Here is a 14,560-nt window from a genome sequence, read left to right on the forward strand (position 1 = left end):
TGAACCAAATATCTCTGTGCATTTGTTTAAAGGGAAGGCTATCCTTTGTTATTAATGTCTTCAATTGCTTAAAAGGTAAATCATCACTGAATCAAATATGGCTAAAAACATCTCCGTACTGTTCTCTGGAAAGAAGAAACATACAAGCATGTTGCACTTCCGGCCACTTTAAATATTGACGTCACAGCAGGTGATGAACACTGCTTACAAAAAGTAATACATTAATTCTGGAAACAAGTAAGGGTCATTCTTGCTGATACGATATGAAGGCATCATTTAGGAACTTTGAAGGAACTATACAGGAAGTGAGCATAAACCTTGCAGGAACTCAAGGGGAATCTTCTGAATTTTCTGCTGAAATTTTACAGTAGAGGGATTTTTTCCTGCATAATGCCAGCTGAAGGAACTGAAAGCAATAATTATTGACCACCAATACAGTACTCCTGCATCTGCAGGATGACAAGCGCAACAATGCTATGCTATGTCTCCTCAAATGTAATGCTTTTAACCATAGTATAGGCCCATAAATACACATTTTAAAAAGGCCTATATGCTAATCTAATATATCCGATGCCGTTGTATATTAATAGGTTACAGTAATATTTTTTTTAAATGTTGTGACTTCATACTAATATTCTGGTGATTCATTGTACCAGTCTGTGTTTTGTATTGTTTGTCTGTATTTCCTTGTGAGTTTTTGCATTTAAAGGTATGTAGGCCTATCTATTGATGAGTTTGTGTTCTCTACTGTCTTTTATGTAAGTGTTAATTTAAAAAAAAAAAGATGAAAAAAAAAAAGGTCCCTAGGGACATGCGTGGCAAATTATCTTCGGCTATGCTGTGGTGTGTGGCATAGGTCTATGCTACATACTTGTCCCTATACAAATAAACATAAATAAAAAAAACTCGAGTTTACAGCTGACCATGATTACAACACATCAGCTGTCGCTGCATTGGATCGGCGCACGGCGGCGGATTAATTGCCATGTGCTCACGGTGAACTGAGCAGCAGAGGGAGCGCGAGCGCGACGAGGCGTCGGTTCTCATCGTGCCGGGCTGTTGGTGATGATGAAGGAAGGCTGGAGCCGCGCATGCGCAACGGGTACAGTCTCCGGCCCGGTTTCCATGGTGACCACACAATAGGAGACGGGACAGGGGGCTGCGTGAAGGGGAGAGAACGAGCGGCGGGGAGGAGAGGGGAGGAGGAGGTCTGCAGAGCCGCTTGACTGGACACACACCGCTGCAAGCTTCCCCCAGACAGACAGACAGGGAGCTGCTGGACAGACACATGACACACAAGAGGGCACGATTTAGTTTGCTAGTTTAACTGTTTAATTATTCCAAACGAGTTGGAGCTTTCTTTGTTAAGTCGGTGAGACTGTCATTAAAATGCAATTTTAAAATGACATATTTTCTCTTTAGTCCACCCACCGTTCAGCTTGTTGGCGTTAAAATCAGTGGGGCCTGCAAGAACAAAGACCTATTGGACATTTGTTCATCACGAGATAAAGCCGAACAGCTAGTTGTTCGGTCAGAAGCAGAGCCTCTCCATACAGTAAAGGTAACTCTGGAGGGACTAGGCAACAGAGACAGAGAGAGACCCTCCCTCTTGATCCCCTCCCTCTTCAGAGTTTTGGCCCTCTCTATGCGCTTCTCTTCCTCCTTCTCCCTGCCTCACTACTCCCTCCTCCTCCTCCTTTATCCTCCCCCTCTCTCCTCATGCAAATCACGCCCTCTCCTCTCTCCCTTTCTGTCACCCGACGTGCATCCCTCTCTCTGGCTCACCCCACCGCTAAAAATTGTGACTGTAAGACCGGAGAGGGGATATAAAAAAAAGTGCAAGTCGTCTTAGAGGAAGGGGGGAGTAGGAAGGGTGGGAGAGGGGGGGGGCAAAAAAAAAAAAGAAAAAGGGGGCGAAAGGGGGTGGGGAAGAGGCAAGGGTACGCATCAATTTGTAGTCTTCAGTTGGCACCCCTGTTTTGTTCCTGCAACGAATTGAAATAGATTTCTTCTGCATTATTATTATCGGAGCCCGTTGCAATATGAGCCAGCACAAGCCTCTGTTGACAGACGCCCGGGCTCTGAGGTGTGCGTGTCAGTGTGCAACATAAAACGACAAAACAGAGAGAGAAAGGGAGAGTGAGAGCACGCATCGCTGGATATTATAGGTAAGTAAAAGGAAAAATGGATGCATATACTGTGTATTTGGAGCTATTCCTGCTGGCCACGTTTGTCCTCTCCCTCCCATTTTTTTCCTTTGTGCTTTAATTACCATCATGCTCCTGCGTTGGGGCTATTTATGTCCCGGTGAATTAATGTTAATAAAGTGCACGACGCGCACCCACATTCCAGCGAGGAAAGGGGAAGGGAGAGCCGGTGCGAAATGCCATGATTCGCCATTCCATATCCTCTTTCTTTTAGGATGTGCAGCGTCTAGAAACAGCGCTGCACAGGCATCCATTCTGATTGGGAACATGTATGTGCTGCTGAACGCGACTCTCCCCGTCGTAGGTGGACTGTGTTCCGCCGTGGTAGTATGAGAGGCAGGCGGTAGAGCAGCTTTGGCCTCTGCATGTGTATCAATAACATTCGCAGGGAGAAAGAAGAAAGAGTCGTTGCAGTGCTCGCCCGCTGGTGATGTAAGCAGAGCAACTGCATGCTGCTGCTTTGCATCACATGCAGTGGTCAGTATGTTGATATGCTATGGCGTTGCGTGGCTCAAGCATGAGCGTGCAAGGTGACAGTGGGTTATGTGTATTAGTGATGTGTTTTTGACCATGGTACTGACCATGGCCATGGACCTGCATGGAACCACAGAGGGCCATCTGACCTGTCCTGAGATCATTATAAGTAACCACTAGGCGCTGAATGTTTCCGGGTGATGATCAGTATTGGCTGCACTATACTCGGCATGGTATACTGATGATTTTTGTTCTTCTTAGAGCTCTAAGTTGTGAAGTGATTGAACGTTAGATTTACTCGAGTGGGCAGTCACTGCAACAGCCAATATTAAAAGCATAGCCAGGTCTAGTTGGAGTGGTAAGGATGTTGGAAACCAAAAAACACAAAAAAAAGAAACAGGCGGCTAGGCGTGTGTAGGGGGGCTAATGTTCAGCCAATCTTTTGGGGGGGGGGGGGGAGATTATGATGAAAGGAGAGCCATTGTTGTATCTTAGTACAGGATGAAGGATAGGGGCGGCAAGGGCCCCTATGTGTCAGGACAGGGGAATGGATAAAAAATCTAGGATGGGGGGGCGGGGGGGGGGGGGGGGATGGTGGTGGGGGGAGGGCGGGGGGTGGGGGGTGGGGGGGGGGGGGGGGGGGGGGGAGGTGGGGGGGGGGGGGGGGGGGGGAGGGTGGGGGGGGGGGGGGTGGGGGGGGGACGGGGGGGGGGGGGGTGGGGGGGGGGGGGGGGGGGGGGGGGGGGGGGGGGGGAGTCTCATTGCTTAAGATATGAGTTTTCTGCAGGCCACCTTCCAAAATGCAGTCTACCAATCAGCACTTTTTCTGCTCCGCTCTTATTATCTGTTGTTTTAAATGTTAAAGCAATTTATACATTATCCAGACCAGTGCATTCTGTTAGTGTGAGTGGGTTAACCAATTGTACCTGTGTGTTTACGCTGCTGTGGTGAAGACTGGAGGCTGGGAAGAAACATTGTGCCAGTACAGTGTGAAGCATGATGGAAATTTGAATGTTGCAACAGTGCTTTTGCAGTTTCAAACTCAGACGTTTTCATAATGTCAAAAATTCTTGAGCTCCACACTAGGTGCAGATAGCAAACGATATTGCGTATCACTGTATCCTTACTAAATGTTCTTTAGCAAAAACATTGAATTCTTTGTAGGATTTCCATGCCAGTAAAAACTGAATAATGCCGTCTTTGTTTATGCTTCTTTACAGGTTTTGGTTGCTCTCATGGTGTAACACACAGGCCAGTCAGTAAGCAACAGGAACCAATTCAGTCCCTGCAATGGCTTGCGTTTTAAAATGAGCGTTTTAAAGAAGAAATAATGAAAACCCGGACACACAAAGAATCGGTATGAACAAGGCCTATGTATTCTATATTTTTTACAATGAGGCCAGGGAGTGCCTACCTATTTCCTGCCTATTTTCTGTACTGTATGTAGTACCGTGTAGTGTGGCTACATCATAATTAGTTCAGTATGTGATAGTATTTCAAAACAACCAGGATGTCTAAGATGTCAATTTAGTTTATTTAGTTGTGAGATTCCACGTTTATATTCGATTATTTGCTCTGCTTACAATTTATCCCTCCTCTCTGTGGCCTTCTCTCTATTATGGACTGTTCTTCTTTTCACCTCCCTCACAATTTTATTCTCCACTTGTCCTTTCTACATTCCACCTTGAATTGAATGATCTTGACTTTGTTTTGGCTTCTATTTTCATTATAATCAACACGTATTTCAATCTGTATATCTCCTTATTCCTTTAACTCTACATTGTTTTTAATATGTAATGCTTACCAGTCCACTCCATGTGCTCTTGCTTTACTGGACTTTGGGTTTTGCAGATGCCCATGCGCAGTGGGCGACGGCGGGGGGCGAGTGAGGAGAGAAGGGGCAGACGCCCGCATCCCAGCCCCACTCGCCCTGAACGCAATGATAGGCAGACGGTTAGAGCACACCTCTTTAATATTTTTATCTCTCTTGTCGTTGCTTTGGCCGTAAGTTAATGTGTGAGCATGCAAGAAATAGTCATTATGAGCAATAAAGAACTGTCCTGTGTATTATATTTTGGTTGTGTGTGTGTGTGTGTGTGCGCTTTCAGTGCATGAGGCATCAGTCTGATTGCCACAGACATAACCCTTGCGGTGTCAGTATTGTTCGATAGTGTGTTTTACAACGTAGTTCTTTGAAATCTTTGATGTTTTGTGTTTGACATTGATGTATTGTGTGTGTGTGCTTGCAAGTGTGGCTTTGTTCTAAAAACTGTTATAGGCCTATTAGGGATTCAAAAGCAACGCTACAGAATTAAAAGTCTTGTGTTGTTTTAGCAAAGAGGTGCTGGTGAGGAATTGGCTGGAAATCGCTTCAGTCGCCGATCACAAGGGCATGATTCATCAGAGAGTGAGGGGGAGGAACTTGTTTCTCCTCCAAAGAGGCAGAAAGTTCAGGTTTGTGTTACATTTCGTTAACCTGTTATATAAAGCCTAATTATAAAGCTTTGATTAGGCTAAATCATCCCAAAGGCACTGTCTAAGTAGTACGAGTTATATTCATTGCTTTTACAATATTGCCACGTTTACAAAATTTACATTTTTACCTCATCCACACATGATCTTTTCTTGTCAGGATTCGGCCTCTACCCCAAACCCTCCTACATCAACACACTCGACTGACAGCTCGGCTCCTTCCACTGTCCCACCTCCAACCTCAGTTGCCAGCCAATCTCGTGAGAGTGACAACGAAGATGGCCAATCCCAGGGCAGTAGGAGTTCAGTTGTAGGGAGCCTGGCCAATAGCAGCAGTAGTCTGAGCAGTGGGCAGGATATAGACCAGGACAATCGTTCCTCGTCCCCAAGCCTCTCAGCTTCCCCTTTGGGTAGCCTGGACTCTGATTCCGATGGCCCCGACTCACCAAAGCAAGGAGAGAGGGAACGGGAGAAAGGCAAGGAGGGAGGAGTGGGGAAAGGGGCAGGAGATGATAGGAGAGCGCTACGAGAGGGGAGAGGGGAGGAGTCCTGTGGAGATGGAGAAAAGAGGGAGATGGATACACGAATTGAAGACTGTCCATCTCTTAAGCCCCCCTCCACTCCATGCTCTTCCTCTGGTCTGACCCCCTCGCTCCGTGGAGCAGGGGATTCATCAAACGACAGCAGTAGTGGGAGGAAGTCCTATTTTTCCATGGACTCCAAATTGATGTGTAAAGTTGAGTATGGTGGACCCACAGTCATTGACGGAGCACTTAGTGGCAGCAGAATGAATTCCAAAGCCAGCACGCAGTGTGTGACAAAGACAACTGTTTCGGGAGGAGATTTTTCCCATAACAGCCCCAACATTCCTCACTCTTTACCCCCTCCTCTTCCTCCTCCACCTGCCCTGAAGCCCCTGGAGCTTGGGGGACAAAACCTGCCTGCTGAGGTTAAGATAGAAAGAGACAAAATAGAAAAGGCAGACAAACTCCTGGACAAGGCTCAGTCCACTCCTCCTTCTCTGATGCCACAGACCGGCCCCCAGCCGCAGTCCCAGCCTCAGACCCAACCCTCTACCCACCCTCACCACTACAGCTCCACCAGCTGGCAGGGTGGCACAGCAACTGGTTGCCAAGGGAGCTGGGGATACACCCGTTACCCTGGCAACCACCACCCACACCAACCACAGCACCAGCCCCCAGTACAGCAGCAGCAACTTCCCTCTGTTTACAACCCTCCATCCTCTCGCCACTCCTCCTCCCACCCCTCTTACCTCCCCCATCCTCACCCCCACCCCCACAGAGAGTACCTTCCCAGGTACGCTGGAGGGGGAGGGGACAGAGAGAGGGGGGCTGCAGGAGAGAGGGAGAGGGGAGTGAGGGGGGAGTGTGGTGGGAGGGAGATCAACAGAGAGTTCTCTGCTCCCATTGGCAACAGCAGCAACAATAGTAGTGGGGGTAATAGTAATAGTGCTTGTGGTGGGATGAGTGGGTCAAACAACATCCAAGGCAGGGAGTTTGGGGGTTTGCCAGTGGGTCAGAACCGGGAGTTCCAAGGTTCTGGGAGAGATGGACCTAACTTGGGTTCTGAAAGAAGAGACTTTGGTCCAGCTTTCAGAGACAGGGAGCGAGAAAGGGAACGGGATGCAGGGAGGGAGTTTCCATTGCCAAACCAAAACCAGAGTAGAGACTTTGGCCCCAACGGAACTGGAGGGGGGCATCCCAGAGACAAAGATGGTGGCAGATGGGGTGAGTTTGGGGGCCAGACAAGAGAGGTTGTGGGCAACAGTAACCCAAACAACAACTCCATCCCCCAGGGAAACCCCCAAAGTTCAACCAGCGGGCTACCTGCCACCCCAATGCTGAACCGAGACCCACCTGCATCACCCCAAAACAACCCAAGTCACCCTACCCACTCCTCCTTGCCCCCACACCCACACCCACATCCCCCAAACTCATCTAGCCGAGACTTTCCTCCTCCTATGGACCAGGCACAACCCCCTTCTTCTGGAGCAGATCACTTTCACAGAGAGTATCCTCCCACTGGAGGAAAAGACTTTCCTGCCGGGGCGCCTCCTTCCACTGGCACAAATCGAGAGTACCTCAGCCCCCCTGGGGTGACTCCAAACCTGGGACGAGAGTATTCAGGGCCTGGAGGAACCCATCACCCCCACCCACCTCACCCCCACTACCAGTCCGGGCCCAGAGACAGAGAAAGAGACTCAAACCTGCGAGAGTCTGCTCTGTACCAAAATCGTGGAGGCCCAAATCAGCCTCCTGCGCTCTCTCCCTCCTCCTCTTCCAGCCATCATGGACACCCTCCAAATGCTCCTTATCCCCCTCCACCGCCTCCTCTACCGACAGCCCAAACCTCCCACACCCAGCCATCCCCATCGGGTATGGCTCCCAATGTACGTCCCCCCCACTACCAATCCTCCGCCCAGACTCCTCCAACACCCCTCTCTCCATTACCCAGCCCATCCACAAATCAAATGGGAGGCTTCTCACCTTTTCCCCCTGGCTCCTCATCTGGACCCAATATGCCACTTCCTGGGCCAGGTGTGTCATCCAGCTGTTCACCTGGATGTCGCCCCTCCCCTTTCCATGGCACTTTGAACAGCCACCCTCCCTTCAGTGGAACGTACCATTCCAATGGGAACAGTGGCAGTACCATGACCAACAGCAATAGCAACAATAGCGCACCCAATAGCAGCAATACCAACTCGCAATCACTCTCGCCTCAAAATGTTTCAAAAGGACCTCCACCTCTTAGTAACTCCGCCAACAATAACAGCATTTCGACCCCTGCCTCCAGTTCTTTACTCCCTGGTGGAGACGGACATTCGGATTCAGGCCCACCTCCCACACCTGTTATCAAAGAGGAACCAATAGAAGAAAGGGATGAGATTGAAAGCCCTCCCCCGGTGTTGAGAAGCCCCTCTCCTGAACCCAAACCTGTAGACATTCCTATCCACGCCAGCCAATCAGCACGGTAAAGTCAGAATAACTTCATCGTCCTATTTGAGACTGTCACTCTGTTCAGTCCATCTTCATTTGATCATATGTAATAAACAGTAATATGATTATGACTGCTGGTGGTTGTAGTAATGATGTATTTATTACTCTGCTGTGTCACTTGTGTCCAGGTTTCACAAGGTCCTTGATCGAGGCAGTGGGAATTCCTGCGCCCGCAGTGATGTCCTCTTTGTCCCGTTGGATGGCTCCAAACTGTGGAAGAAGAGGAATGAGGTGATCGAAAGGGCTCGCAGGGAGGTCGAGCAGCGGGCTAGAGACCTCAGAGAAAAAGAGAGGGAACGAGAGAGGGAGCGTGAACGTGAGAGGGAACTGGATCGGCATCTACAGGTGTGCACATTTGATCGTGATAATTATGCAGTGTGTAAGATTTATTGGATTTAATGTAGATTTAATTGGTCATTTTTATGGGAGGGAAGTAGAGCAGACCAGGGCAGATGTGTTTGACTGTCTTTTACTGTTGTCTCTGCAGCAGCAGAAGGACGTCAACGCCTCTGGAGGGGGTCGCCAGGGATCCTCTCTCTTCTTCCCCTCCTCATCTTCTATCATCCTCGATCCTTCATCTTCCTCCTCCTCATCCTCGGGCAACTCTGCCTCCCACCCTCACCCCCAGCATCATCCCTCACACCCCCATGCTCACCTTGCTCAAGCACACCATCTCCATCCCACCCTCGCTCACTCTATCCCTCACTCCCTCCTCCTGCCATCTATGGGTCAATCAACAGTGGTCGGCCCTCAGGGTGCCCTGGGAATAGGTTTAGGGGGTCCATATCTGGGCCCTGATACCCCAGCGCTGAGAACCCTGAGCGAGTATGCTCGCCCTCATGCTATGTCTCCACTCGGGGCAGCAAGTCGGGCCCAGGCACACCACGCACAAGTTCACCATGGCCATCCCCACGTCCACCCCTCATTCTTCCTTCCTCAGTTCCAGAATCATGGATTAGGCCACCCGCATCACCTGCCTCCTGATGCAGCTACAGCTGCAGCCATCTTGGGCTTTTTGTATGGTGGCAGCCTTGAAGGGGGTCCAGGTGTTGGAGGACATGCTGGGATGGCAGGAGGCCCAATACCTGGAGGCATTGGGGGTGCAGGGTTAGGAGGAGTCGGCTTTCCTCATGCAGTGGCTGCACATCGAGAGCGAATAAAGCAAGGATTTGAATTTAAAAGTGATGAGCGGGTTTACCCACCAGGGGCTATACCGGATCATGCAGCTCTTGCCCTTGCTCACTCTCATTCTCATGCCCATGCTCACGCCCATGCTCATGCCCATGCCAATGCCCAAGCACATGCACATGCACATGCCCATGCTCATGCCCATGCCCATGCCCATGCCCATGCCCATGCCCATGCACACTCCCTGCTACTAGGAGGAGGTGCAGCGGGAGCTAATGAGGTGTCACTCTATGGCACTCCTCCCCCCCCAGCTCCCCCTGCTCCCCCGCACCTCCAGAACCCAACCCTGGCCCAGGTTACTCGCCCTCCCAACCCTCCGGCCCCTCAGGCCCTGTCCAATCCACCCCCTTCATCCCTCCTAACACCCTCTCTTCCGTCTCACCCATCATCTGCACCGCCGGCTGCCCCCCAAGCCCCAGCAGGCCCTGCTGCTCCTCCGCCAGCTCCTCCTCCACCTGCTCCGCCGACCTCCAACGCCTCCTCACTTCATCACCCAGTCGCCCATTCTTCTTTTCCCAGCTCCCTGTCCTCTCATTTGCCACCAGCCACTGCTCCAGCCGCACCCTCTGAGAACTACCCCACTCCCACTCGCTCTCCTGCCTCTTATGAGCGAGACAGAAGTGGGGAAAGAGAGCGGGAGAGGGAGAGAGACAGAGCAGCTTTGCCGGCCTTTGGGGACAGAGAGCGAGAAAGAGAAAGGGAGAGAGAAAGGGGAGAAAGTGGTGGAAACGGAACTGGAGGAGGAGGGGGAGGGGGAAGTGGAGGAGGAACAGGTGGAAACGGAGGAGAGAATCTGGGGCGTCTGCAGATGTTGAACGTGACACCTCATCATCACCAGCATTCACACATCCACTCACATCTTCACCTGCACCAGCAAGACACAGGTACTAACCACTTCTACTACAAATGCTGTTGTAATCAGTATCAACTGCCTTGTGATTGCACATATGTGTTACTATGAAAACATTTTGTAGTCTAAAATTCATTTATGAAAGTTGATTTGTGCAAGATTTGCATACTATAAAAGTAAAGGATAAGGCGAGCGATATTCTAGCACCATAGACCTCCATTATTTCCCCAAAATTATAAAAACAAGTCTAAGACCTTTCTTCTCCCATCATAAAGTTCCTTCTTTATGAAGGGCACTGTGGTACATTTTGAGTCAATCCCACATGCACTGTGCAGCAGTGTATGTGGGAGTGACACACAAAATGTGTCATAATCCATGGGTTGACAATAGTCCCAAACAAATTTACTCCTGTTTGAGGAACAAATGCTAAAAACTTCAATGCCAAGCTGTGGAGCAGAGATTGTTTAGCCTTTGTTTTATCTATATCTTTGTGACCCATTTTCTTCAGGAGTTACAAATAGGTTTGGGGTTGTGGGGCAGGGATGTGGTAACACCAATCAGCAAAAATACACGAAAAAAAAGAGGTCTTTTTTCTCTGTGTTTAAAGTTCAAATGTGCATATTAATATGTGGGGTGGTGCAGTGGTTAGCATGGTCTCTCACAGCAGGAGGGTTCTGGGTTCCAATCCGCCGGGTGTTCTGTGTGGAGTTTGCATGTTCTCCCGTATTAGTATGCATTTTCTTCAGGTCTTCCGACTTTCTCCCAGTCCAAAGACATGCAGGTTAGGTTTGTTTAGGTTAATTGGGGACTCTAAATTGCCTGTAGGTGTGAATGTGAGCGTGAATGGTTGTCTGTCTCTATGTACCAGCCCTGTGATTGTCTGGCGACCTGTCCAGGGTGTACCCCGCCTCCTGCCCAATGTCAGCTGTGATCGGCTCTAGCCCTCCACCGCCTGTAAAGAATAAGCGGTTACAGATAATGGATGGATGGATATTAATAATTGCATTTCACATTTACACTTACACTGCCATTATGTTTACTGACGTACTGTTGCATCCAGAATCCATATTTCTCAGATTTGAACTTTCTCAGCTGCTCACGTGTCACCCAGAATTAGACTTTTCTTACATGTTTCCATGCTGTGTGCATTATCTTTGTTTTGAATTCATAATTTGACTCTTATTAAATATCTCCTGTATTTCCTATTACATCACTGGCATCCAGCGACGGGCGGGGTACACCCCCTGATGGACCCGTTGGCGTCGGGGTCTCCTTTGACACGCCTCCCTTACCCAGGAGCCACACTAGGCACCCCCATCCTGGCTCACCCCCTCACTGACAGCGAGGTGCTCCGCCAACAGCTGTTCGGTGAGGAGAAGGCTCCTCGTCCATGTACTTGTTCAGTTTTTCTCTCTAAAAACTTCACAGTGATGAAAGTTTCTAAAGAGACTTTTTTGAATATGATGATGATGATTGACCTTGGTGTCCTTTTACCTCTTTTATTTCTCCGTTTTCCTTTTTGTATCCCACCTGCTCCTCCTTTTTCCTCTTTCTTTTTTATTTTATTTTTTATACAGGTGCTCCTTTCCGTGACCTGCCCCAGCCGTCCTCCCTCACTGGTCCCATGTCGGCAGCCCATCAGCTCCAGGCCATGCAGCAGGCCCAGAGCGCAGAGCTGCAGATCCAGAGACTGGCCCTGGAACAACAGTGGATCCATCACCATCACCACCACTCCCTCACCCAGGACGAGTATTACAGGTACAGAGGCTGTCTGTGTGTCCATTGTAACTGCCACTGTTAGTGCAGTAGAGACAAAATGTTCTGTAACGTTGCAAGAACTGTTTTTTTCTATCAATAGCTAATCCCTGTCTATAAAATCACAGCTTCCCAAGGCCCACTGTGTTGTCTTCCAATTACTTTTTCTGTTCAACCAACAGTCCAAAGCCTAAAGATTTACATAAACTATGATACAAGAACATCTTCACATTTGAGAAGCTTGGTCCGAAAATATTTGTCATTTTTGCTAAAGAAATACTTGAGCAATTAATCAAATATCCCAATAGTCTAATACTGTATATGATATTGGCATACATGTGCCTAGAGTTTTGCACTGTCCTTAAAATGAGACCCAGTGTTTCTTAACCCCGCTGAACCCACCCACCCAATCCTGACTCAAAACCCAAAGCCAGATTTTATTTTACCGTTATGTCACCAGGTTAATGCAATTCATTGGCTTCACTCTTTCTCTCAGTGGTCACTATGAATCTACTTGCAACAAATGACTTGCATGGATGGGAGAAGCATTTGTTAAAAGTCCTATGACATGCTGCTTTTTGGATGCTTTTATATGGGTCTTAGTGGTCCCCTAATACCAAATCAAAAGTTTATTTTCCAAAAGTCTGACTCGGTGCAGAATAACAGCCACTACAGCCAGTTACACAATGACCTTTCCTTAGGATGTGCCATTTTGTGTCTGTAGTTTTAAATGCTATTGAGGAGGAGAAAGGGGGACAAGGTGGAGGGTTGGGGTGTGGCCTTGACCAACTACCATGCTTTGCTTGTTTGCAATCCATGACGTCTCTCTCTTTGTCATGGACGGGCCAAATTCTCTGGGCGGACAAAGCAGAGAAAGGGGAGGTAACCTTTCCCTGTATGAACTCATTGGGGGGGGACTAATATTAGTGGGAACTAGGGGAACTTATATTGATGGTTAAAAACCTCACAAAGTGACATTTTCATGCCATAGGACCTTTAAAATTTCAATAAAAAATCCAAACCGGATCTGACAAACAACAAAATAGCCTGACGACCCAATACTTTGATTGTGGTAGCAGAAATCTACAAATCTGGTTATTACATTTTGATTAGATTTTTATCAAGCCTTATTCACTGGCTGAGTCTAAAAACAACACAAATTAATAATCACTCCTACTGTTGTTATTTAGTTTTATAGATGAAAGCCCAAGGTTAGTGTTACTGGCATTTGGCAGCCTTTGGCTTGGTGATTAGTTTGTTACAATTGGCCGGCCTACAAAAGAAGAAGTAGTTGGAAAGCTGGCAAAATTGTACAGCATCTCAGCTGTGAAGTCAGCTGTGTGGCACATGGGGTGTTTTCTCTGCTCATGAGTGTGTAAAATGAGCACATTAACGCTAATTTACACACAAAAAAGTTAAGCTTTTATGTATCTCAAATGTTGGGCGTAAAAGCTACAATTATCTGAGAGGAAATTGAACCCCAATCTTAGCTGTGACCTTTAACTTCAATATGCACTCTAACATGGTTTCTCTTTTGACCTTTTAGTCACCTGAAGAAAGAAAGTGACAAGACCCTGTGAGGGAGGGGCATGACAAAGAGCAGCATGGAGAAAAACGAGGGAGAACGTGTGCAAAATGAAACGCAAAAGAAAAGCACTAAAAACTATGAAGGAACAAAGACTCAGAAAAAAAGCTGGACTAATGGATGGGGGATCCACTGAAGAAAACAAGCAGATTTTCAAGGATTTACAAAAGAGGGAGGAGGGCGTGAAAATGTTGCACACAGTCCCTGCTAACTGCACCATGTTGAAGATCCAGACTCCAGCACTTCCCTGCATAATGTTCTCAAACTCCAGTCCTGTTTTGTATCGTGCTCTGTACAGTATATTAGATTGGGACGGCAATAGTGAAGTACAGTATGTGTAAAATACTTGATGCCAGAAGGAATGTGTACATGAGTCTCTTTTATGTCATTGCATGTAGCTAGGCGCTTATTCTGAACTGGTGAAACTTTTGGTTCTATTTTTAGTAATTACCCCCTCTTTTGTATCTGAGGGGCGTTCTATATGCATGAGACCAGCAATTTAGTGTTATGTTATGTTTACGATCAATAGTATTGTTATTATGATTAATGTTGTCTGTTTGTTGATAATTATATAATTATATATACAGTACATATTATTTGTATTATTTTTTTACATTTTCATGGTATGGCAGTTGGTTTTTATTTTTTATTTTCAATTTACCTTGTGAAACAAGATGCAAATGAAGGCAAAAAAATCTGAAAATAAATTATAATCTTTTTTTGCTAGTCTCTGGAGTATTCATGCGTGCACTATTCCCTCCCCTCTCACATACATTCAGACTATTTGCCCCGTCTTTGTTTTATACAAGTCACTCATGCACAAAGCATATCAAATTCCTCACTCTTCTCCCCCTCCCCCTCTCTCTATTTCTGACTCCCCCCTCTTTCTCTCCGTCCCTCCCTCTCTTGGTTGAGTGTAGCTAATAGGAGACACATGGGATGAGTGTGAGACATGGGAGTTGAGGCGCTCCAGTGAACACCAGCCACCCTGTAGAGCGAGCATTCCTTACTG

At 47.8% G+C, this 14,560-nt stretch overlaps 1 protein-coding gene across 1 annotated transcript; it reads left to right on the forward strand.

The window, feature by feature from the left end:
- The first annotated feature begins 1,883 nt into the window (after nt 1–1,883).
- On the forward strand, nt 1,884–14,267 carry atn1 (atrophin 1). Its single transcript, XM_032518596.1, has 10 exons — nt 1,884–2,168; nt 3,902–4,038; nt 4,533–4,634; nt 5,016–5,135; nt 5,314–8,144; nt 8,299–8,515; nt 8,658–10,242; nt 11,433–11,600; nt 11,786–11,966; nt 13,510–14,267. The coding sequence occupies exons 2-10, from the start codon at nt 4,012–4,014 to the stop codon at nt 13,541–13,543; spliced, it is 5,265 nt and encodes a 1,754-aa protein (XP_032374487.1). The 5' UTR covers nt 1,884–2,168; nt 3,902–4,011; the 3' UTR covers nt 13,544–14,267.
- Nucleotides 14,268–14,560: the final 293 nt, after the last annotated feature.

This window comes from Etheostoma spectabile, chromosome 6 (assembly GCF_008692095.1).
Source record: "Etheostoma spectabile isolate EspeVRDwgs_2016 chromosome 6, UIUC_Espe_1.0, whole genome shotgun sequence".
Lineage (NCBI taxonomy): Eukaryota > Metazoa > Chordata > Actinopteri > Perciformes > Percidae > Etheostoma > Etheostoma spectabile.

Excerpts from the sequence above, each read along its gene's own strand:
- atn1 (XM_032518596.1), top strand. The coding sequence starts at position 4,012 with ATGAAAACCCGGACACACAAAGAATCG. Across the intron at positions 4,635-5,015 it reads AACGCAATGATAGGCAGACG|CAAAGAGGTGCTGGTGAGGA; the intron begins GTTAGAGCACAC and ends GTGTTGTTTTAG. Across the intron at positions 8,145-8,298 it reads CACGCCAGCCAATCAGCACG|GTTTCACAAGGTCCTTGATC; the intron begins GTAAAGTCAGAA and ends ACTTGTGTCCAG.